At 48.9% G+C, this 23,808-nt stretch overlaps 2 protein-coding genes across 7 annotated transcripts; one reads left to right on the top strand and one right to left on the bottom strand.

The window, feature by feature from the left end:
• Positions 1-79: 79 nt before the first annotated feature.
• Positions 80-15,398, top strand: LRRC51 (leucine rich repeat containing 51). Of its 5 annotated transcripts, none has more exons than XM_060105565.1 (7): positions 90-167; positions 8,119-8,181; positions 8,792-8,929; positions 13,329-13,534; positions 14,129-14,305; positions 14,453-14,601; positions 14,884-15,398. In XM_060105565.1, exons 3-7 carry the CDS (start codon positions 8,848-8,850, stop codon positions 15,023-15,025), a joined length of 756 nt encoding a protein of 251 aa, XP_059961548.1. In that variant the 5' UTR covers positions 90-167; positions 8,119-8,181; positions 8,792-8,847; the 3' UTR covers positions 15,026-15,398. The 5 variants fall into 5 exon arrangements, with proteins under 5 accessions (XP_059961550.1, XP_059961548.1, XP_059961549.1 ...); XM_060105564.1 differs by lacking the exon at positions 90-167 and adding an exon at positions 257-291; XM_060105566.1 differs by lacking the exon at positions 8,119-8,181 and having other exon boundaries at positions 102-167.
• Positions 4,551-22,710, bottom strand: LAMTOR1 (late endosomal/lysosomal adaptor, MAPK and MTOR activator 1). Of its 2 annotated transcripts, none has more exons than XM_060105571.1 (5): positions 22,525-22,710; positions 17,661-17,806; positions 17,333-17,410; positions 16,855-16,981; positions 4,551-6,950 (listed from the first exon to the last, which is right to left on the bottom strand). In XM_060105571.1, exons 1-5 carry the CDS (start codon positions 22,564-22,566, stop codon positions 6,945-6,947), a joined length of 399 nt encoding a protein of 132 aa, XP_059961554.1. In that variant the 5' UTR covers positions 22,567-22,710; the 3' UTR covers positions 4,551-6,944. The 2 variants fall into 2 exon arrangements, with proteins under 2 accessions (XP_059961554.1, XP_059961553.1); XM_060105570.1 differs by lacking the exon at positions 4,551-6,950 and adding an exon at positions 15,878-16,508 and having other exon boundaries at positions 22,525-22,706.
• Positions 22,711-23,808: the final 1,098 nt, after the last annotated feature.

Genomic DNA, 23,808 nt, shown 5'->3' with positions numbered 1-23,808 from the left:
ACAGCATGCTGGAGGACCCGGGAAAAGGAAGTGTGAAGGCCACTGGAAAGGGAGAAAGGGTGCCACAACTTCCGGACCCCGGCCCTCGGCTTGAGGGCGAAGGCAACTACAAATCCCTGCACCGCCCGCGGCCTTGGAACCCAGCCCCGGACGGACTACAGCTCCCGGTAGGCATAGCGGCAGCGCCTATGGCGCTCAGCTGGGACGTGGTGACATAGCTAGTTACCATGGAGTTGCTCTGAGTAACCCTGAGATAGTGGGACGCAGAGGCTGGAGGGGAAGCAACTGCGGGTGAGTTGGGCGGGAAAACAGGAAACCTGCTCTAGGGGACAAGAACTCTATGGAGAGGGGAGGGGCACACAGAAAGACTAAGAGCTTCCTTTCTCGGGGACCTGAGGCCTCCCCCCCTTACCCCTTATCCCTTTTCGCAGTGAACAAGATACAAACCCCTATGGGATAGACGGGCGCGGGGAGGGAAGGGAAGGCTGAGACACATACCCAGACAGATTTGGGGGTGCTTAAGAACCTCCCCCATCACAAAGATGGGACCCCCTACTACTACTGTCTCAAATCCCTGACACATCCTGGGACATCTGAAACGCCTTCAGACGTGGGGTTGGTTTTCCTCTGGTCGACTGAGACCCTCTTCAAGACATGGGAGTAAGATTAGAGTAAATCACAGTCCCTAATTCTGGATTTGTAGGAAACTTTCTGGGGCTTGAAGTGCCCCTTTCCTTCCAAGCAGGAAGACCCCAGGGTAGAGCCTCCTTTTCAGAGAGTCAGAAGGATCTTCCCACACATACTTATTAGGGGTCCTGTCCTTAAATTACCTCTTCTCCCTACACCTCCTCTGTGGTCTGCTTCTCCAAGTTCTGCAGTTAAAGCTTCACTCCTTTTACAGTCTTCATGACAGATCTGTTACAACTTACCCAGTGTCTTCATGTCCAGTCTTTCTTTTGAGCTTGGTGAGTCCAAGGATATTTATCCCCATTTCACAGATTGGAAAACTGAAACCTAGAAAGGAGCAGTGACTTGCTGGAGGCCACACACCAAGTCAGTGACAGCTAGGACTAGACCTCTGTTTGCCAACTTCCAGCCAAGACTCTAGCTTGAGCCTACAGCCTCTCTAGCTTAAGGACTTGTTCAAAGTAGTAAGATAAACTGCCCCGGGGAAAAGAAACTTGTATGCCTACACTGAGTTATTTACATTTCAGCCTGAATGGGTTTCAGATCCTTCCTTGAAAGTTTAAATGGGGAAAGGGAACTAGAGAGACTAAAGACAATGGGAATCAAACAGATTTAACTAAACAAGAAGTAAACAGTCTTGCTAACACAGCACCCATGTCTGATGCTGCCATGATTAGTTAGCTTCTGGCTGGCTCCTAGCTGGCCCTGATTGGTCCACTTACTGTCTTAAAGCTCTCCCATGCTTGGTCCTAGGCCCACTTCCCACCTCACTCTAGATTCTCTTCTTGGATATTCTCATCCACATCCACAACTTCATTTACCACCTATATGCAGATGTACGGGAGTGTGTATCTCCAACCCCACCCAACCCTCATCTCCAAGCTCCAGATCTATATAACCAATTGCATCTTCAACATCTCCTTCAGGATATCTCAAAAACATCCAAACTCAACATGTTTGCAGCTGAACTCATAATCCCTATGTACTCCAAGCCTGAATTTCTTCCAGTGTTCTCACCTCTGTCTACCATTACAGAAGTCAAAAAAACAAGCGTTATCTTTAATACCTCTTTCATTTCCCATCCATCATAAAATCCTGTCAGCTTTACTTCTAAATATCTCTTCTCTAGTCATAACTACCATCACATCCTTCCTGCCTTCCCTCCGAGCCATTTTGCATACTGCAACCAGAGTAATCCTTCAAAATGCAAATCTGATATTGTTCACTTTCCCCACAATACCCCCAATTAAAAATACACCTTGGGATTCCTATTGCTCTTAGCATCAAGCAACATCTCAGCTTGGCTCCTACCCACCTCTCCAGCCTCCAGTCTAACCATACATTTCCCTTCCACTCTCCCTCCAGTTATATGGCCTTCTTTAAGGTCTTCAAAATTTCCAAGTAACCACTTACCATAGAGCCTTTGCACATGCTGTTATTTCTTCCTGGAATGTTCATCTTTTCCCTCTGCCATAGTTAATTTGTACTTATCCTTCATATTTCTCTTGATCACTTTTTTTTTTGGCCGAGCCACGTGGCATGTGGGATCTTAGTTCCCCCACCAAAGATGAACCCGCGCGCCCTGCATTGGAAGCACAAAGTCTTAACCACTGGACCGCCAGGGAAGTCCCTCTCAATCACTTCTTTAGGACTATCTCCCCTGACTGTCTAGAGCAGCTCAGATCCCTCAGTTATGGCAACGTCGTGTCCCTCTCCTTTATAGTGTTATTCACTGTTGCAATGTTTAACATACTGTTAAGTACGTACTACTTGCATCCACTGTCAGGATACAACCATGAGAAAAACATGGCTTCTGCCCCGGTGGAGTTTATGTACACACAGATAGTAAGGAGATAATACTAGTGTTACAAGTGCTACCAAGGGGAAATATAGGGTGTTATGGGAGTCCAGAAGAGAAGTCACACGTCCAGACTTGGGCATGAGGGTAGGCTCCTCAGAAAAAAGGGAAACCGGAGCTAAGTCATTAAAAATTAGCAAGGCAAAAAGAAGAAGAAACTGTACTCCAAGCGGAGAAAGCTGGATGTGCAGAAGCCCAGAGGCAGGTGCAGGGAACTTACTCCAAGTAGTTGCATTTGGCTGGCCTGCAGAATTGGAGGTGAGGATAAGAGATGGGAGTAGAGAGATGGGCAGGAACCAGTTTGAATTTGGAGCCTACCTTTGGCACCTAGAAATATAACTTCCCAGAATACATTAGATTATGTGGAAGACTTTTCATGACGGTCTTTGGTTTTTCTCCCACCTGTAGCCCATAAATAGAAACCTTCACTAGGCCAGGCTGTTGAATCTCCTATCAGATCTCTTCATCTGAATTATTCCTCACAGCTTCCTGGGCCATCATGTTGCTATTTACCTGAGAGAGAGAAGGGACAGGCTATCAACAAATCAAATTCCAATTGTTAGCAATTTCCAAAAACAAAACTAATTTCCATCATCAACTTGGGATTGGTTAAATGAAGTTAAATTAAGTAAAGTTATTTTTATATAAATTTATTTATTTTATTTTTGGCTGCGTTGGTTCTTCGTTGCTGCACGTGGGCTTTTTCTAGTTGCGGCGAGTGGGGGCTACTCTTTGTTGTGGTGAGCGGGCTTCTCTTTGCGGTGGCTTCTCTGGTAGCAGAGCATGGGCCCCGGGCGCATGGGCTCAGTAGTTGTGGCACATGGGCTTAGTTGCTTCGCGGCATGTGGGATCTTCCCGGACCAGGGCTTGAACCCTTGTCCCCTGCATTGGCAGGCGGACTCTCAACCACTGCGCCACCAGGGAAGCCCTGCGTTGAGTCTTTGTTGCTGTGTGCAGGCTTTCTCTAGTTGTGGTGAGCGGGGGCTACTCTTCATTGGGGTGGGCGGGCTTCTCATTGTGGTGGCTTCTCTTGTTGCGGAGCACGGGCTCTAGGTGCATGGGCTTCAGTGGTTGTGGTTCACGGGCTCTAGAGTGCAGGCTCAGCAGTTGTGGCTCGCGGGCTCTAGAGGGCAGGCTCAGTAGTTGTGGCGCACAGGCATATTTGCTCCGCGGCATGTGGGACCTTCCCGGACAAGGGCTCGAACCCGTGTCCCCTGCATTGGCAGGCGGATTCTTTTTTCTTTTTTCTTCTGACTCCCAGGCCTTAACTTATTTTTTTAAATAGATCTTTATTGAAGTATAATTGCTTCACAATACTGTGTTAGATTCTGTTGCACAACAAAGCGAATCAGCCATATGCATACACATGTCCCCATATCCCTTCCCTCTTGAGCCTCCCTCCCATCCTCCCTATCCCAGCCCTCGAGGTTATCACAAAGCACCAAACCTATTTCCCTGTGCTATGCTACTGCTTTCCACCAGCCGACTATTTTACATCCGGTAGTGTATATATGTTGATGCTACTCTCACTTCACCCCAGCTTCCCCCTCCCACTCCAAGTCCTCAAGTCCATTCTCTATGTCTGTGTCTTTATTCCTGCCCTGCAACTAGGTTCATCAGTACTTTTTTTTTTTTAGATTCCATATATATGTGTTAGCATATGGTATTTGTTTTTCTCTTTCTGACTTTCTTCACTCTGTATGATAGACTCTAGGTCCATCCACCTCACTACAGATAACTCAATTTCGTTTCTTTTTATGGCTGAGTAATACTCCATTGTATACATGTGCCACAGGCAGGCGGATTCTTAACCACTGCATCACCGGGGGAGCCCAAGTAAAGTTAAAGTAGGGTACACACAAATTCTGTGGTACACTCTGCAGCTATTAAAAAGGGTAAGAGTCTACAACAATTTGAAAAGAAAAAAATAGCTTTACAAAGGAACAGACAGTATTTGTTTATTTTAAAATATACATAATTTTGTTATATATGTCTTCTAGGAGGTTATATTCCCAAACTGTAAATCATGAGCGTTCTTGGAGAGTGAGATGGAGAGCCACACTTTTAGTTTTCACTTGATGTATCTCTCTATGTTGTTTGACTTTATTCAGCTATCACGTTAACTTTTAAAATTAAAAAAGAAAAACAGTGAATGATATTTCCAATCGGGAGAAGAAAAACTCCAAAACAGAGCAGGTATGCCCCTAACCCTGTCATTCATCAATTCAGTCAATGTAGACAAATGAGGAAGGCGCTAGGGTCTGACCAGCTCCTGGTCATGAGGCTGAACAGCAGCTGGGAAAGACTGACTCCAAAAACATAGCCACTGGAGCGAGTAAGGCAACCTCAAGGCTCATCAATTCTCCCCAGCAGTCAGGTTCACTATGTGACACCTTGAAGATATCATTCATTTATTCCTTCATTTCTTTCATTTCTCCATTTATCCATCAAGGCTTTAGTGAATACGCAGCTTGGTGCAGGGTAATGGTGGGAACAGAGAAAGAAGTCTGACTTCTTTCCCTGTCCTCAAGCTTACAGGGAGGGAACAGGAAGTAGGTTATAAAGAAATGAGTACAGAGAGTACAAATGGTTCAATTTATTGAACACCTGCTACAGGACATACAACAGCTCTCAAGACAGGGTTTGTCTCCAATTTACAGATAAGGAAACAGGCTGTGATGAAATTTTATTCAAAGTACAGTGGGGGCGTATATCAATTAGTTATTGTTGTGTAACAAACCATCCAAAAACATGGTGGCTTAAAACAATAAACATTTATTATTGCTTCCAAGTCTCTGAGTCAGCCATGTGTTTCTTCTGGTCTTGGCAGGGCTCATTCATGTGTTTGCAGTCACATGTGGGTTGGGTGACTCTCCTGATCTTGCCTTCGGGTAGGCTGGCTATAGGCTAATCTAGGACGGCCTCACCTGGGATCCCTGGCTCTCTTTTTCACGTATCTCACCTACACGTTTCTCATATCCCTCCAGCAGGCTAACCATATTCTCTCGGCACTGGCAAAGAGCACAGGGCAAGTCCTCTCTTTAAGCTTCTATTTGCTTCATGTTTACCAACATCCTGTTGGCCAAAGCAAGTTGCATGGCTGAACCCAGCATCAGAGTGGATGGAACTACAAAGTTAGAGGGCAAAAGAGATGGATACAGGGGAGACCATGACAGAGTTCATCAAGGGAATCAATCTGATACAGGGCACAATGATCAATTTTATCTGGAAAGAAAGTCTTCATCAAAGAGGGTATAGTAGAGCTGAGTGCTGAAACATGAAGTATTCACTAAGTAGGCAGCTGTTTCTTAGAACTGGATGCAGGCTGGTTTGCCACAATCAATAGCAACCCAGCAGGATTTCCTGTGCTCTTTACAGACAGGGTTCTATTATTTGCATCTTGGCTTCATTCCTTCTGGTCAAGCATAGGGCAGCAGGCGCTCAACAAATGTTTGAAGAATTGAATTAAATATCTTACTGTGAATGAGGTGTGGACTGAAATAGCTGAACCTCGGAGCCAATTGTTAGAAAGTGCAGCTTAGCATCAACACTCCCAAAACAGAAATCCTTGTATTTGGCAGTTTCTCATTCATTCCTCCCACAAACATTTCCTGAGTGCCTGCTGTAAGCCAGGTTCTGTGTTAGATGATGAATAAGACACAATACTAGCTCACAGCCTGGGCTGCTGTTTAAATGGAGAAGACTAATAACCCTTTCCAATGGGCAAATTTGTCCAGCTACTTGGGGCTCCATTTTATCTTTAATAAATAAATAAATTTACTTATGTATGTATTTATTTATGGCTGCATTGGGTCTTCGTTGCTGCACTCGGGCTTTCTTTAGTTGCATCGAGCAGGGGCTACTCTTTGTTGAAGTGCACGAGCTTCTCATTGTGGTGGCTTCTCTTGTTGCGGAGCACAAGCTCTAGGCGCGCGGGCTTCAGTAGTTGTGGCACACAGGCTCAGTAGTTGTGGCTCACGGGCTCTAGAGTGCAGGCTCAGTAGTTGTGGCGCACGGGCTTAGTTGCTCTGCGGCATGGGGGATCTTCCCGGACTAGGGCTCAAACCTGTGTCCCCTGCATCGGCAGGCAGATTCTTAACCACTGTGCCACCAGGGAAGCCCCGGGGCTCTATTTTTAATACTAACTCATCCAGAAAAATGCTTCAGGAGCTGGTGCTACATAAAATCAGAAGTCCTTTGGAACTGCACTGAGGTTCTCTGATGGTCAAGATTAATGGTAAAAATCCACCCTTAAGTGTTTTAAGCTAAAATCCATGTCCTGTAGTGCTGAACTCTGGGGTCCCAACTTGAGAAAAGTATCCAGTCTTGCTCAGAGGCATCAAACTTCTTGTGGGTTCTCAAGTGGGACGCGTCTAGGTGAGAAGCAAGCCAGCTTCCTCTATTTCTACAAAAGAATAATGTGTTCTTTGTTGTGTCTGTAGATTTGATATCCAAAGATTCAGGTCTCCCCAGTCAACAACCCATGCCCATCAGGCCAGTCTCACACTTGACAGAGAATTCAGCTGTGAAGTGACTCAAGCCAGCACTTACCCAAAGCTCAGCTGAGACTGCTGCTTTTTGAGAGGAAGACATTCACTTTCCATTCCTCTAAACCTGTTAAAACTCTATCCTTCATATGTTAAGTCACCAAAAAAGGAATTTACCTAGACTGTGTTAAGCTTAAGCTGAATTATAAGCTATCAGGTCCATGGTTTTTTAAGAGGAATTCCATTTTAAGAACATTTGTGAATTTCATAGTCTCTGGATACAAACTGTTTCTTTGACTTGAACGAGGAGAACCACATATACTAACGTTTCCACTTTTGCTTTAGCTGCCAGGAATTTCAGGGATAAATAGAGGTATAGTTTCCTAATTCCCTGGTTCACCTCTCTCTCTTCCTTTATTCCGGCTTCTAATCTTTCTCTTCCATGTTTTCATTTTCTATATCTGTACTGTCCAGTACGGTAGCCTCTAGTCACAAGCAGCTATTAAGCACTTGACAGGTAGCTTGTCCCAGTTGGGATGTGCTGTTAAGTGTAAAGTATCTCAAATTTTAGTATCAATTATATGTTGAATGATATTTTGGATATATTGTTAAATAAAATATATTATTAAACGTAACCTCACCTGTTTCTTTTGACTTTTCTACTAGAAAATTTTAAATTACATATGCAAAAAAATATATACACGTGGCTTGCATTTGTGATCATTATATTTCTGTTGGACAGCTCTGTTCTACAAATCATCCTGTTTTATGAGTATGTTATTACCGTGAAATACCTCAAATCCTTTTGGAAAGCAAGTAAAGTAGTAAATGCAGAGGAGGTGACAGCAGTGGATGAAGTGAGAAGGGGAGGTTGACTGGGACATGTATTTGTCCGTCTATTTGTCTTTTGTTTGTGTCACATACAAAACCCCTCGTAAAGTGTGTCAGCTCTCCTCTTCACAGGTGAGTGGTGTGCTCATGGCTCTGCCCAGTCGAAAAATTGTCATGATAAGACAATTCACACCACATAGTAAATGACTGATAACACTGTGTTGACCCCTCTCGGGGGTATTTCCATTTTAACAGGGAACAATCCCTGAACCCAAAGGAATGAATTCCTAATGGTGGAGTTTCAGGCATCAGTGACAGGTGAGTGAGAGTGAGGCAGACTCTGGTTTTGTGTGTATGTATGTTTATATATGTATGACTACATTCAGGGCGTAGCTGAAAGTAGTGTCTTCAGATGAAAAGATAATGGGGCCGACAGACAAGGTGAGCAGAGAAGGTAGCAAATCCCCATCTGGGTCAGACTGCAAAGGGCTGTCAGACACCAGATCCAGTGCAGGCCCTCAGGGGTTTGTTAAGCAATAGAATAGCCCAGTTTATGTCACCAGAGGGTAGGTACCAAGACAGCCTTCATGGCAACTACTATGGAGTAGCAGAAAGGGCCTCAGAGTAGGATTCAGAAGACTAGGATTGCAGTCCACAGCTGACTTACTGGCTTAACTTTGGGCAAGTGCTTTCACCCTGAGGCCTCAGTTTCTTTGGAAAGTAGAAATGGGTATTATAACTATCAATTAACTCTAAGGGATGTGAAGGTGCTCAGAGAAGTAGGAAGTGCCCTACAAATGCAAGGAATCATGATTGTTAAAGTAGAAACGCAGCCATGCAAACCTGGAGTAGTGGAGGGTATATAGCAGGGGTGGAGAGCTATGAGGAAACCTGAGGGCCGAACACCAGTCCTTCTCTGTCCTCCCAGGCTGAACGCGGATTCCCAGGGCCCATGCTTCCACCTGACAAATGATGGCCTGAGCTATGAATAAACAGGACTATATGAACACTTCGGTGCAAGAGCCCCCTCTTGACTACTCCTTCCGAAGCATCCACGTGACCCAAGGTCAGCCCCCAGAGCACAGCATTCCACTCACCAGGGCAGCAGGATGGGTGTGGTCCCTAGGGAGAAGCCAGTCTTCTACTTAAAAGCCTAAAGAAATTCTTCCCATACGCATATGGGATTTTTGTTGCTGCTATTTGGGGGAGAGTAGTGGGTAGGGAGGTGGGAGTGGAAGAGTTTGGCCTTTTTAAAAATTAGCAGCAAATCTGAAAGGACCCAGGGGGCTTTCAGGGTAACTGATGATCTTCAAAAGAAGCCAGGCTACAGCAAGATAGTCAGGTGGAAGAAAACTGGAGAGCCAGTCTATCAGCCAATAGTTTTACTCTCCATTTTTTACCTGGAGAGAAGAGACTAATGAAACGAAAACACAGGCTGGCTACAGAGTCCCAGCCAACAGGCAGAACCCACTCTCCTCTGTCTGAGCACACAAGCCTGTTCTGATCACTGGTAAAACATGCAAGGTCTTGTTATTAACAAACTGGCATGTTTCCAGTCTAAATATTTATTGACTAATTTTATATTCATTCCAATCATATCCAAATTTATTCCATTATCACCCACACTTATTACAGGTCCCAGCACTGCCCACGCTCATGCCTATTTTATCATTCAGTGTGTTTGTAAATGGGCAGCTAGTACCTTTCAGGAGGGGACAGAGGGAGGCTCTCATCAAGATCATATTCTCAAGGGAACATGCCTCTTCCCAGGGAAGTTCTGCTGTCTTTGTCATCTGCTCTCATAAACACATCAGTACGTCTGCCTTTACAGAACATAGGTTGGCATCAACGTAACCTAGACCCATTACCTGGCTTTGGTCGACTCTCTTAGGCAAGCAGCGGCCACCTTTAAGTTCAGGAAGCGCATGAATAGTTATCAAGGGTACTGGATACTACTTGGGTTTGGGTTTAGGGTACTTACTACTTGGGTTGACATCAGCTACAACAGTAACTCCCATTTGTTCTCTCATAGCACACAGCCACTTGCCGTGATCCTCCTTTATTATTCACAGCATCACTTCTGATTGATGTAGTCCATGTTTCACAGGGTTTTAGCTGCAATAATGGCTATGTACAAGATAGCTGAGGTGACAGAGGAAGGAGAGAAGTATGGCTCCTACCTACCCTACGAATTCCTAGCTCTGAGTGGGGAGTGTGGCTTAGCCCTCTGTGGTGTCCTCAGGAGGGGAGAGACAAGTTACTATGACCAAGGATAACTGCACAGCACAAAACATAATCTGCACAGATGCCCTGTCTTTCATTTAATAGTTAAATCTTGAGCACCCACTACTATTAAGCCATCTATATATGTGTGTTTAGGTCTGTACACGTATGCCAGGCATAGTGCTCCTTGCTGAGTGGGGAAGGGAGGAGAGGCACATCTAAGCCCCAAAAGGCCAGTCCCCTCAGGTTCCCCAGGGCATCTGGCGCACTTACTTAAAATTGGGGTTAGAGGACAGGGTAGAGTTTGGGGGTACCTGGTACACTATTTCCTGAATTAATCAATATATGGATCATAGAATCTGAAATGGCAGTGACTTTAGAAGGCATCCAGTCTACTACCTCCAACCCATAGTTCTCTAACTGCTCACAAACCCACAGTTAAGGGAGTCCCATGCCACACACCTACCAGCCCTTCCATTACAGGGTGAAGAATGACACAGAAAGTTCTTCACATCAAACACGTGTTCTCTGGGGACACATGGGAAAAGCTGCATGGCAACCCTTCATAGATATGAAGACAGAATTATGTTTTCCCCAGATTTTCCTGGGGCTAGACAACCCCTAGTTCTCTGAGTGTTGCTATCTGTGGTCCAATTTCCAGACCTGCCTTGGCCTCTCTGAACAGGGCAGCTTTGACAGATCCTCAGGCAATGCGGTGCCCCGATGGAGCTGGAGCAGAGCAGCCTGGACAGCCTCCTCCACCCATGATAACAGCAACCCCGGACAGCCTCAAGTTCTAGGCAATGCCATCCCCAGTGGCTCCTGCTGAGCTGGGGATCAGCCAATGCTTGCTGGCATTCCCCAAGCCTCATCAGACTGGAGGCTAGTCCCTAGGTGGGCTTATTTTGATCTTTTACTCATCTGTCTTTTCATTTCAGGGTTTGCAGTCAGGAGATGTGAGGCTGGGGGTCAGGATTAGGAGTTTATTCACGAGCTGGGGTACTCCACTCCATGACCCTCCTGCCACCTCCCCCCCCCACCCCAGGCCCCAACTGTGGGTCTCCTCACTCCAGGACCAAGACAGAGAGCCACCTGGTGGATGCTGCCTGACCTGCAGCTGAGGAGAAGAAGTTCAAGCTGGGTGGGGGTGGAAGAGAAGTGTGTCCAGTAAGAGCTGAGGAGAGGGTGAAGACAAGCCGACCAGTTCAGAAAGTACTACTTCCTTTCTGGGAGGCAGCTTTAGACCAGTAACTAAAGGCATAGAGGCAACAGGAAACATTCTAGTCACCTCAGCCAGAGCTGGTGTATGGTTCTGACTCTGCCACTGACAGACTGTGAGCCTCCTGGTTCTCCCTGCCCTGCCCTGGTTCTTAACTTCTTTAACGGGTGCCCCTCCCCCCACCCTCGCTCTGCTTGAAGAATCTTATCTATTTCTCTAACTTGTATACACTCTATGCTAATGATTCTCGTCTATGTCTCCTTCATATCCAACTGCTTACTTGGCTTCTCCTCTTTCTAGTACAATAGGAACCTCAGACATGCCAAGGCCAAGCCTGAACTTATTTATTTATCTTTCTGGCTGCGTCGGGTCTTAGTTGCGGCACGTGGGATCTTCATTGCAGCCTGTGGGATCGTTTCGTTGCGACACACGCGGCTCTTCGCTGCAGCGTGTGGGCTTCTCTCTAGTTGTGGCGTGCGGGTTTTTCCTCTCTCTAGCTGTGGCGTGAGGGCTCCAGAGCGTGTGGGCTCAGTAGTTTGCGGCACGTGGGCTCTCTAGTTGAGACACGCAGGCTCAGTAGTTGTGGCGCGCAGGCTTAGTTGCCCTGAGGCATATGGGAATCTTAGTTCCCCGACCAGGGATCAAACGCACGTCCCCTGCATTGGAAGGCAGATTCTTTACCACTGGACCACCAGGGAAGTCCCTCTTCTCCTTTTCTTAATCCTGTATCAGTTCATAGGACTGGCATCTCACCAGTCATCAAGAACACTGGGCAACACCCTTGAATTTTTTTTTTTTTTTTTTGACCGCGCCACACAGCATGTGGGATCTTAGTTCCCAGACCAGGGATCGAACCTGCGCCCCCTGTGTTGGAAGTGCAAAGCCTTAACCACTGGACCGCCAGGGAAATCCCAACACCCTTGAATATTATTCTACCCTTGCATCTAGTCAACCACCAAGTCATGCTGTTTGTATGTCCCTCATCCTTGCTTAGATGACTGAAAGAGCCAAATTGGTCTTCCAGTCCCACCCACTCCCTACAATCCATGCTCCACACTAAACCTTCAGAGTGATCTTTCTGAATTGAGAGCTGTATCATCTCCTTTGCTTTCAACCCTCCAGTGGCTTCCCATCTTCTACAGGATAAAGTCTAAGATACTCAGTCTGGTTTTCAAGGCTCCGTGTCTCCTTTTCCCTCCTTGCCCCCTTGTGTGGTACGTGTATGTGTGCCCATGCTCTTCCATACCTCTGTGCCTTTGCTCTTGCTCTTCTCACCCTTTCCACCCTTCTTTGCCTGGTTAACGTCACCTAACCCACTGAGATATCCAGCTCAGGCTTCACGTTCCCTGGGAAACTTCCCTAAGCTCCCAGACTGGGTTAGGAGACCTTTTTCCGTGCTTCCACAACTTAAATAGCATTTATTATAGTATATTGACCGTTTGTTTTCATCTTTCCCATCTGAGCTCCTCCGAGGCATAAACATCTGCTTCACCCCTGCTCTATTATTCATACAGAGCTTATCTCTCATTTTGTTCACCACTGTATATCCAGTATCTGGCACATAGCAGTTACTCAATTCTAATGGAAGAGGGAGAGGACAGCAAGAGTGTGTGACACTGAAGTGAAGTCTATAGGCTCTACCAGTGGATAATTCTGGATTTGTGCTTCAGCATCTTGGCTCAAGTCCAACACCTCTGCTTCTTGGTTTCCTCGTCTATAAAATCCGCCTCCCTCCAACTCCCACACAGGGGTGGTATACAGAGGACCCAATGATACAAGAGACCTGAGAGGAGCATGTGACCCAAACCAAGAGTTTGGGATGCAAAGTCTTTGACCCTTAATCCAAGCTCACTCTGACTGCTGGGGCCTGGGGAACAGTGCATACAGTCACACTAGACACAAGCATGGGATTCTGGCCCTGCCAGCTCCTCTAGCTACAAATCCTCCCAGTTCTGTTCCTTTGCCACCCCCCAGAGCCAGAAAAGCAAAGATGACATACCCAAAGTTCACTCTGTCTCCACAGATCTGTTAAGCGAGAAGCCACGGACAGGGCTACGACCACTAAGGCACGCAAAGTCAGGGAAGTCAATGTCTCAGTCCCTGTGGCTGAAAAACAACGTCCTCAATGACCTGAGAGACTTCAACCACGTGGTTTCACAGCTTCTGGAGCATCCAGAGAATCTGGCCTGGATTGACCTGTCCTTCAACGACCTGACTTCCATTGACCCTGTGAGTCCAGACGGTGGACCTGAAGCCACCTTGTCCAGCCCCAGCCTCTCCACCTCCCACATATTATCAAGGAAGTAGTGAGGCAGCATGGTGCCCTGCAAAGCACATGGCTGTGGGCTCAGATAGATAGAGGTTCAAATACTAGATTTGCCTCAGACTTTGTGACCTTGGACAAGCTCCTAACCTTTCAAAACCTCAGCCTTGCTGTCTGAAAAATGGGGATAATATGCCAGCATTATAAACATTCTGTGAGGATTAAATGAGAACATATGAAAAGCAACGGGCACATAGCAAGCCTTCACATAGGAGGCTGAAGTAAAATTGTAGCTTATTATTGGGCACCCACTGTGCTTTGTGCCAACTTCTTTTGCAGAGGTAGGTACTAAAAGTACAGCAGTTACTTTCCATGAACTGAGGCTAAATTTTAAGAAACAAACAAAACTGGCCCCTTTTCATCCAGGATCTGTGTTAGACGGGAAAGGAGTCAGAGTATGACTTGGAAACTGTTCCCCAGGTGCACTGATCTCAATTTAACTATTTTAAAAGCTCTTATGTACCTAGCATGATGCTGTCCCCTGTCCCCTGTTGTGATAGAATCTTAGAACACCAAAGCTGGAATGGTCTTCAGTGAAGGAACAGCTAAGGCTCAAGGAGAAGCAGGAGAGCCCAGGCACCTGGCAAGTCAGTGGCAGTGATAGGACCCAGGCCCATACCTTCTGCCCCTCGGATCACAGTGCTCTGTCAGTGTGGTGCCCCTGTACCCCTTCAAAGGTAAATAAAAGTAGGTTGGAATCAATCTAGTACGGCTCTGGGGGTGACAAACTGTTCCCCAAACTCTTCCTTCTCTGCCCACAAGTCAGTCCCGAGCACAGATACACGGCTCTGTCCAGTCTAGCTTCCAGTTTCCTTCCCCAACAGGTCCTGACAACTTTCTTCAACTTGAGTGTGCTCTATCTCCATGGCAACAGCATCCAGCGCCTTGGAGAGGTGAACAAGCTGGCTGTCCTCCCTCGGCTCCGCAGCCTGACACTCCATGGGAACCCCATAGAGGAAGAGACGGGGTATAGGTAAGTGCCCTGCCCTGGAGGTGGGCTCCAGCTGGGCTCCCATGAGAGAAAGGAGAAGGCTTAGGGTTAGAAACCTAACACCATCCTTCTGCTATGCTTGGACCGGGGAAGGGAGGAGAGGGCTTCAGGCATTTCTTGCTGTCAGTCAGGATAAATTCAGTCTCCCTCACACTCTACTCAAGTCCCTCCATTCCTTGCAGTCAGAGGAGACAGGAGCAACTGGTGGAAGGGGAAAGGGGTTCTAGAAGGGGGCCTGGCCCCCAGCCCAAGTCTTCCCCACAGGCAATATGTGCTGTGCACCCTGCCCCGTATCACCACGTTCGACTTCAGTGGGGTCACCAAGGCAGACCGCACAACAGCTGAAGTGTGGAAACGCATGAACATCAAACCCAAGAAGGTCTGGATCAAGCACAACGCACTCTGAGGTTCCCGGGACCCCAGCAGTCCTAAAGGCCCGGGGATGGTCAGTTTGGTTTGACAATAAATGATTTGAGCTGTTCAGCGTAAGTCTCTTATACCATGTAAAGATGCCCCCCAACTCAGGCAAGCGCCAGTAGCTCTGGTCTTACTTCACTGAAACAAGGAGGAAGTGGAAGGAAAGGCCTGCTGGCTTGGGACGCAGGAGACCTGGGCTGATTGCATGGCCTTGGGAAACTTATCTAACCTGTCTGGGCCCCTTTTCACTCTTCAGCTCAGATCTCCTAAGGTTAGAGTTGCTTCACAGAGCACCAAGGTTCTGTGGAGATGCCTCAGAGGCTTCCATGACAGGAGGCCAATAAGATGGGCTGTGACCTCTGAACCCCTCACTTCAATCAATCAGATGAGAGTAGTTCCACTGTCATGTTTACATGTCATGATTCTACTTAAGATTTCACTTGATAAAAAGAATCTTCTGCTTGAAACTATGTGTCTGCTGACTCTGTACCAGGTGCTGCTGGTCTCCCTGCATACATCCACCCCCTCACCAGCCTTCTTGGTAATTCCACTGAGCCTGAGGCAATACCCACAACAGTGACAGCTGCCTCAGATTCAAGTTTGTTCAGCTTTGACAGTGTTTCCATCACTGGAGGAGGGACAAGCTGAGTCTAATCCAATCTGAGGTTAGTGCAGGCCAAGTCTCAGCTAAGACCTGGGAGCCCTGAACCCTTATCTCCTTGATTCCTTTTAGTGCCCCTAGATGCCCCCTCCCCCTCCTCTACCTCGCTGCTCACAGACTTGAGTAGCCAGAAGTAAGTAGTAGGGTGGTGGGCAGGACAGAGGGGCTGGAACCAGCACACAGATGGATACACTTCCTTTATCGAGGGTGACAAACCAAACCAAAACAAAAAAACCCAAACATGTAAAAACCCAGGGTGCTAGAAATACAAACTCAATTCGTTCAAATTCAAGCTCATCCAGACCCTGGTCACAAGCCCTCGTGAGGTGCGTGTGAGCACCAAGTCAGGGAGAGGGGGACAGGAGTGAGGCCGAGAAAGGGTGGGCGGGGGGTCCTAAGAGGCCCCCTAGTGATCACCTCACACCGGCACCTCCACCTTCCCAGTGACGGTGAAGACCTACCAGGCCCTGTCCCTGTGACCCCCACCCCACCCCTGGCCAGGGCTTCGAAGGCCAGTCCCAAATGGTTCTACCCTCCCCTGTTCCATCCTCACTTGCTCAGGCTTCTCGCCTCACTCTTCTCCTCCTCCTCCACTTTCTTCTGTGATTAGTAGCAGGTTAGGATACTGTATAAGCCACAGTGAGGCTGGGGGCCAGGGGAGGCAGGGTGGAGACGGAGTGAAGAGAGGAGAAGAAGAGCTGTCCAGGGACCCCTCTCTTCATGGAATCCCAAACTGTACAACCAGCTCCTCTTTTGCGTCCACACGGATCTGAGAAAGTGCACTGTAGGCATAAGCAGCTATCCTGGAGACCTGGGGCAGAGGGACCGGGAGAGAGGAACAGAGAGACAGGTGAGAAGCGAGACCCAGAAGCAGGGAGACGGGATGGATGGCCAGCGAGGGGATAATGGGGGACAGGGAGCCAAAGAGAAAGGTAGGGATGGGAAAGACAGGAGGGAAGAACAAAGGGTAGCAAAAGAATGAAGGTTTAAGAGAGGGGACAGGGAGGAGAAAAAAAGTAAGAGTGAGGTGGGAGTGAGCAGGGCCCACAGGCTACCAGGCTCCCTAACTCCACTTCCCTACCTCCTCTGAGGCGGAGGGGCGAACCCTGGGCCTCGCTGCCACCCGGTGGGCAGGGGCGGGGCGAGGGGTGGCTCACCTGCTGCAAGTCGGCGAAGGGGACAGGCTCGCTGGCCAGCACTTGGTGAGGCTGGCTGGTGAGGGACGGCAGCGGCGGCAGCTTCTTCCAATGGGTCAGGCTGCTGCTCAGCACAGCCAGGCGGGTGCTGGCCAAGGGGGAGGGGGAGGGGGGGGGGGACAGGCAGTCAGGCCACAGTCGGCCTAGCCAGCCCAGGCAAGCTTCACTTCCTCAGACCAGAGAAGCAGGTGACAGGAGCCTCAGCTCACCACAAACCCACTCCAGGCCGACCTCCTTTAGTCTCCATACCCTGGAGTGTCATGGGGCAAACTGGGTAAACAGGACCATCTACTGAGGCACCCAAGTGACTTGGGGCCACCCTCCAGGCCACACCCAAACGAGAAGCCAGGACTGGGGCCCAGGCTCCAAAGCTGGATCAGAGGGAGGGGAAGGGAGGGGCCCAAGTAGCCTGAGGGATCCAAGCCGGCCAGGGGCTCACCTGTACTGCCTTGCCCGGTCCATGTACTCATGCTGCTCCATGCCCTGGGAGTCTGCAGCAGACACGTCGATGATGTTGCTTTGGGGAGAAGAGGCAGAGAGGACATAACAGGTGCTTCCGAGACGGACAAACAAGACTCACTGCCAGGTGCCAACTCCAAGGCTATCTGACACCAGTGTCCCTGCTTGTCCACGGGAGCAGGGCTGGGCCCAGAGGCACCTCTTCCCACTGATCTTGTTCCATCCCCCACGTCCTGGGCATGGCTCTCCATCCCAGTCTTTAATATGGATGAAGGAGGTCTGCCCAGGCCCAGTCCTGTAATGCCCACCTGGCTGTCTTGGCGAGGATGGAGGAGAGCAGCGCCTGCTCATCGGTGCGAGCGGAAGGCAGGCTGTGATAGTTGGGCTCGGCTCCATTGAGGGCTTTGGTGGGTGGGCTGCTAGGGTCCAGCAGCAGCTTCCGCTCCTCTCGGTCCTAAGAGAGGCCATGGGGGGAGACATCAGCCCTGAGGCCCTTAGTCCAACCCACCTTTATTAGGCTCTCTTCTCAGCCCAGCTCTGACCTTTAAGCACCAAAAATAATTTTATTAGGAATATCCCAAGTGCCCAACTGTACGGAATGTTGGCTTTAAGACTCAGATCCTGCCTGCCCTTGGAAGCTAAGCTAAGCTGGTGGTCTAGGGTGAATTAAAGTGGAACCAAGCAGTCTTAGAGGCCCTGAAAAGATGGACAGAGGCACAAGCAGGTATTTAGTAACAGCCCTGCAGCTTCAGAAAATGGTCCAGGGCTTCCCTGGTGGTGCAGTGGTTAAGAATCCGCCTGCCAATGCAGGGGACATGGGTTCGAGCCCTGGTCCGGGAAGATCCTACATGCCATGGAGCAACTAAGCCCGTGCGCCACAACTACTGAGCTTGCGCTCTAGAGCCTGTGAGCCACAACTACTGAGCCCCCATGCCACAACTACTGAATCCCACATGCCTAGAGCCTGTGCTCTGAAACAAGAAGCCACCGCAATGAGAAGCCTGCGCGCAGCAATGAAGACCCAATGCAGCCAAAAATAAATAAATAAATAAATTTTAAAAAGAAGAAAAAAGAAAATGGTCCAACCCCCAGCAGAGAAAGGATACTGGAGACTGGAAGACAGAGGAGGTAGAAAATACCAAAACAGTGGGGTGTAGAGGACAAACTAATACAAGTCAGGAGCCCAAGAATGGCCCTCCTAATCCCCCAGACCAGATCCTCCCCAGCAAGGTTGTCTGCTCCCAGGATGGAGAGGCCCCGTGAGGCCAGACAAGGCCCTGGGCCCCAAGGAAAAGCAAGTCCAACCTCTCAATGGCCACTTCTCATATTATCTCAGGACAGGAGTCCCAGCTGCAAACTCTGGGTCCCACAGTCCGAGTGTCCCTTCTTTTTCTTTTCTCTTTTTTTAAATAAATTTATTTATTTTATCTTTGGCTGCGTTGGAGCTTCATTGCTGTGCACGGGCTTTCTCTAGTTGTGGCGAGTGGGGGCTACTCTTCGTTGTGGTGCATGGGCTTCTCATTACCATGGCTTCTCCTGTTACCGAGAATGGGCTCTAGGCATGCGGGCTTCAGTAGTTGTGGCACGCAGGCTCAGTAGTTGTGGCTCGCAGGCTCTAGAGTGCAGGCTCAGTAGTTGTAGCACACGAGCTTAGTTGCTCCGCGGCATGTGGGATGTTCCCGGACTAGGGCTCAAACCCATGTCCCCTGCATTGGCAGGCGGATTCTTAACCACTGCGCCACCAGGGAAGCCCTTTTTAAAAAAAATTATTTATTTATTTGGCTGCATTGGGTCTTAGTTGCAGCGTGCAGGATCTTTAGCTGTGGTATGTGGGAATCCAGTTCCCTGACCAGGGATCGAAACTGGGCCCCCTGCATTTGGAGCACGGAGCCTTAGCCAATGGACCACTAGGGAAATTCCCAAGCGTCCTCTTTTTTTAAAATTAAAAAAAAAACATTTATTTATTTATTTTGGCTGCGCCAAGTCTCACTTGCGGCATGCGGACTCCTTAGGTGTTGCATGCAAACTCTTAGTTGCAGTGTGCATGCGGGATCTAGTTCCCTGATCAGGGCTCAAACCCAGACCCCCTGCATTGGAAGCGCAGAGTTGTACCCACTGGACCACTAGGGAAGTCCCCAAGTGTCCCTTCTTGAGGGCAGGTCCCTTCTACTCTCAGGTGATCACTCTCCTCTCTTCCGATGCTCTCTTTGTGGGGGACTCCCAGAACCAAACTTGGTGCTCCCAGTGTATCCTTACCTGAAAAGTTGGAGTTGTTCCCTCCCTTGCCAAGCCACCACACCTCTGTGAATGTGGTTTCATTAGTTTCAGCAGCTCTGTTTCTGCTAGCCTATGCTAATCACCACAACCCCCAGAACTGACCTGGGATCAAACCAAGTCTCCCTGGTCCTGTATAATTTTATGTGTTATTTCTCCTCGTCTTGTTTTAGCCCCTTGTTCTTATCTACTGCAATCTTTCTGAATACAACCCTGCCTTGAGCCCATCAGCTACAAATCCCTGCTGGCTTTGTGTCAGCTGCAAATTGGATAAGTGGATATGCTGGGTATCTATCCAAAGCATAAAGAACAAGGGTACCCAGGACAAAACCAGAGACAAGGGTCCATCCTGGCTAAAGCGGACACACCAGCCCTCAGTGCCAGACCACCGGACTCCTTAATGTTCCGTTTCAGGCCTATCTCAGTTCCTACCAGACTTTCACACTTGCAGGCTCCCAGCTCCCCTGCCCACAACTCCACAACTCTCCTTACAGAGGACACTTCCTCCTACCCTGCTTGCCCTGCCCTAGGCAGGGCCAGCCTTTTGACATTACTCTTCTGTCTCAAGCCTAGGTTGCCCATGTCCCCAGTTCCCAACAGCATGAGACAGAAGCTATGGGCTTCTGCCTCATCGGCTCCCAACTCCTAGACACCCCGACCCCCTAAAACACAAGCTAAGTACTAAAAACAAGATGTTTGCCAAAGATTAAACTATCTCTAAGGAAAGCCAGCTCCATAATGAAGCCAGAGTTTGCTTCTTCTTATATGTCCATCCTTTCCCCAGCCCCAATTCAGACAGATCCTCCTGCAGGATAAGGGGTTCTTCAAGAACAAGGTTGTTTTCCTGAGACCTAGACTCCTGGAAGAGGCCATGCTACCACAATTAGAGTGGACAAATAACATCACCCCATCCCCAAAAGGGTGACTGGAGCATGGGGGAGGTTATTCACACCAAGGTTTGTCCTGGAGTCAATGTCAACCTGGGAGTCAGGGCTTCACAGTCTACTCTAGCACAGACACATATGTGGCCTATCACTAGCCACCTGGTCTGTGGGCACAGCTAGAAGACACAGCTCAGCCCAACGGATAAATACATGACTTGGCATCAAAATACCTTGCCTGTGGCCCTTCTCAGCTCTGTAACCTTGGCTAAATCACTTAGCCTCTCTGAAGTTTTTCTTCACATTTAAATAGACATAACTGGTACCTATATAACAGACATTTTGGCAAGAATCAAGTGGGATAACTGTAAAAGGTCTTTGAAAACTGTAATATGTTATATATTTCTCTTTATTACTATAACAAAGGGTCCAATATGAGAGTGTGAGAGGGGCCTGCCCAAGACCCGTAAGAGAGGACAGTGAATGGTTTTGGCTTGTAGACCAGGTAGTAAGCAGACCTTCGCCACGTGAGGCCTCAAATCACCCAGGAATGATCAAGCACCATCTCTGGGGGTTAAAAACAGAAATGAAAGCCCATCAAGGGGAAGGTGGAGATTCAAGAACACCGCAATTCCAGCTAGAAGCTGGTATCCTTTCTCATAAAGAGTTAACCCTTGACTCATTCCCTTCAAGAGTCCATATTATGGTTTAAGGGACAATTTCGCATTAAACCATAGCTTTCCCAGTAGGCAGGGATATTGTCTCCTATTTCTAACAGGCTGGAGTGAAGTGTGAGGTACTGGCTGTATGGCATGCCTAACATAAGGCACAGAAATATAAGTGTATGTTCACTGGGCATTTGGAGGCTTAATGAGGCCCAGGGGCCACCCATCCCTCCCATACAAGTGGCCTTTTCCCCAGCTTAAGTCCTTGACCCAAAATAGATTCACATGAGTCACTGGGGAAAGACCTACTTCCCATTTAGCAGTGATATAATCCGTTTCTGTGACCATCTACTCCACTGGACTGTGAGCTACTTGCTGAAACCTTTCTACAGTTTTTGTCTCTGTATGTGTTGAAATGTACAATCTAGGCTTGGAGGTAACCAAAAAGGCAAGTGGCCAACAACTTGAGACTTCATCCTTGAAAAGGTCTTCCCCTCCTCAAAGGAGGTCAGGCAGGCAGGGCAAGGATTTAAGTGTGGCAGGAAGTTAGAATACACCAAGGGGAAGAGACAGAATTTAAAACTGTACAGGCCTTCCCAGCCTAATCCTTTCTGCAAAAGGATCAGATCTACAGCCAAATTCCCAGGACAAACACCCTTCAAGCTAGAGGAACCCTGAGGCCCCAGGTAGGGACTGCACTGAGGCAGGCCAAACTGAGCTCCCCAGCCCACCTCTCCTTTCCCCCCAATCTAGCCAAAGCTAAACCCGATTTGTTGCTTTCCAGCTTCCCACACGTCCTGATGTCCTCACTGTGTCTATTAAAACCTTCACTGATCAACTCAAATGACACCAACTTCCACAGGCCTTCTCTGACCCCAGATCAGCAGTGACCTTCCTTCTTCAACCCCAGGGATTCAGAGTATACACAGATTCCTGATTCATATCGGGACACTCTAACTCAGAGCCTCAGCTTACCCACTTCTACAATGGATTCACAAAGCCCGCTAATACAAAGCACAGAGAAGGAAGCTGGGAAGAAAGTGCTTCCCCGAGACCTAGGCTGAGGATCCTTGAAGTTGTAAAGGTCTGAAGGTAGGGAAAGATGGAAGGCGCGGGAGCGAGAGGGATAGGCGGCTGCCTGCACATCCCAACACAGGGGCTGTGCAGAACGAACTGGGGCTTTAAAAGGGGTAGCAGCCTGGCTCGGCGTCTCCTCTGTAATCTGTCCTCTCCGGGCCCCCGTACTCAGTGAGCCCTGAAGTCCGGCTGACCCTCTTCTGCAACCTTTTCTCTGGGCCCCATGCCCCAGGATCTCTGCCCTCACTCCCGAGCCCCGCCCGCGGCGGCCGCACCTGGTCCGAGTCCTCGTTCTCGCTGCTGTAGCAGCACCCCATGGCGGGGGTCGGGCCGGGCGCTTAGGCCGCGCCGAGGAGGGACGGCGTCCGTCAGGAGCCCTTCCGGTCACATGACCCGCGCCTGCATCCAGCAAATAACCACCGCCCCCGCGCCTACCCCTTCCCAGAGGAACTTAGCCGCCGCGGCTGCCGCCGGAACACCGGCTTCCGGCCCCGCCCCTACCGCGTGATCTTAGCCAACCAATGGGAAGGCACACGCTGCATGACAGGCCGTGAGACACGTGATGCAAGGAAAGGGAGGGGGCGGATCATATGACTCCAGCCTCTTCCGGGTCTCAGCCGGAGACCTCCACTGACGGTTATAGAAGCCCACGTGTTAAGTGTATTATGTGTTCCCGTGGCCGCCAGGCTACCTTTGTGGGCCAGTGAGCGAATTTTTACCAACTGCCGTCATGAAATACTCTCCTAAATGCCTTTAGAGGGGCGAGTAGGATCCAGGCTCTATGCTCCAAGAGTACACACCAATAGGCCCAGTTGCCTGGTGCCAAGGCTGGGGACATACAGAGGGGTGTGTCACCCAACCTGGACTGGGGATCTGAGACTTACTGGAAGAAGGGACCTTATACCTTCACAAACCGAAGGAGAGTGGAGCTCAATCCTGGTGGAGGAGATAGAGGCCACCTCAGTGATCTCCTTGCCCTCAGGCATTTCTCTTCAATCCTGCCTTTTTACAGCAGTCATAGTAATCTAACACACAAAGCTCACAATCAGTGCTCTTCTTAGAACCATCCCACATCTTCCCTTGGACTCAACACAAGTCCAAGTCTATCATGCAAGATCTTGCAGAGCCTGACACCCACTCCAAGCTCAGGGTAGTGGAGGAGGGGTTGGGGGAACGCCTCACCAACCACAGGGAAATACCTGTAGTCTCCTGATTGACTTTCTGGACTTTACACACATGGCCTGGCACACTGTCTCCCTACCTGGTCTGCCTGCCCAAAGTCCCTGTGTTCATGGAGCATGCTTCTAGTGCTCACATTATATTCTCTGTTCCTGTATCAGTCTCTTCTAACAAAGGTGGAGCTCCAGGGGGACAGGGACAGGATCCGACTCTTCTCTGTGACTCAAGCCTTGGCACTTGCTTAGAATTTGGAATTACTGAGTAACTCACAACCTCCCCATCACCTTGGCTCACACCATACCCTATGTCCTGAACCCAGGGATTGGAGGAGAGGTCACCAAACCCAGTAGCTTTATTACCCCTCAAATCAAGACCCCGGA

Source organism: Mesoplodon densirostris, chromosome 7, assembly GCF_025265405.1.
Source record: "Mesoplodon densirostris isolate mMesDen1 chromosome 7, mMesDen1 primary haplotype, whole genome shotgun sequence".
NCBI lineage: Eukaryota > Metazoa > Chordata > Mammalia > Artiodactyla > Ziphiidae > Mesoplodon > Mesoplodon densirostris.
Note: the sequence above shows the minus strand (reverse complement) of the source record. Positions and strands in the feature narration are given on the sequence as shown.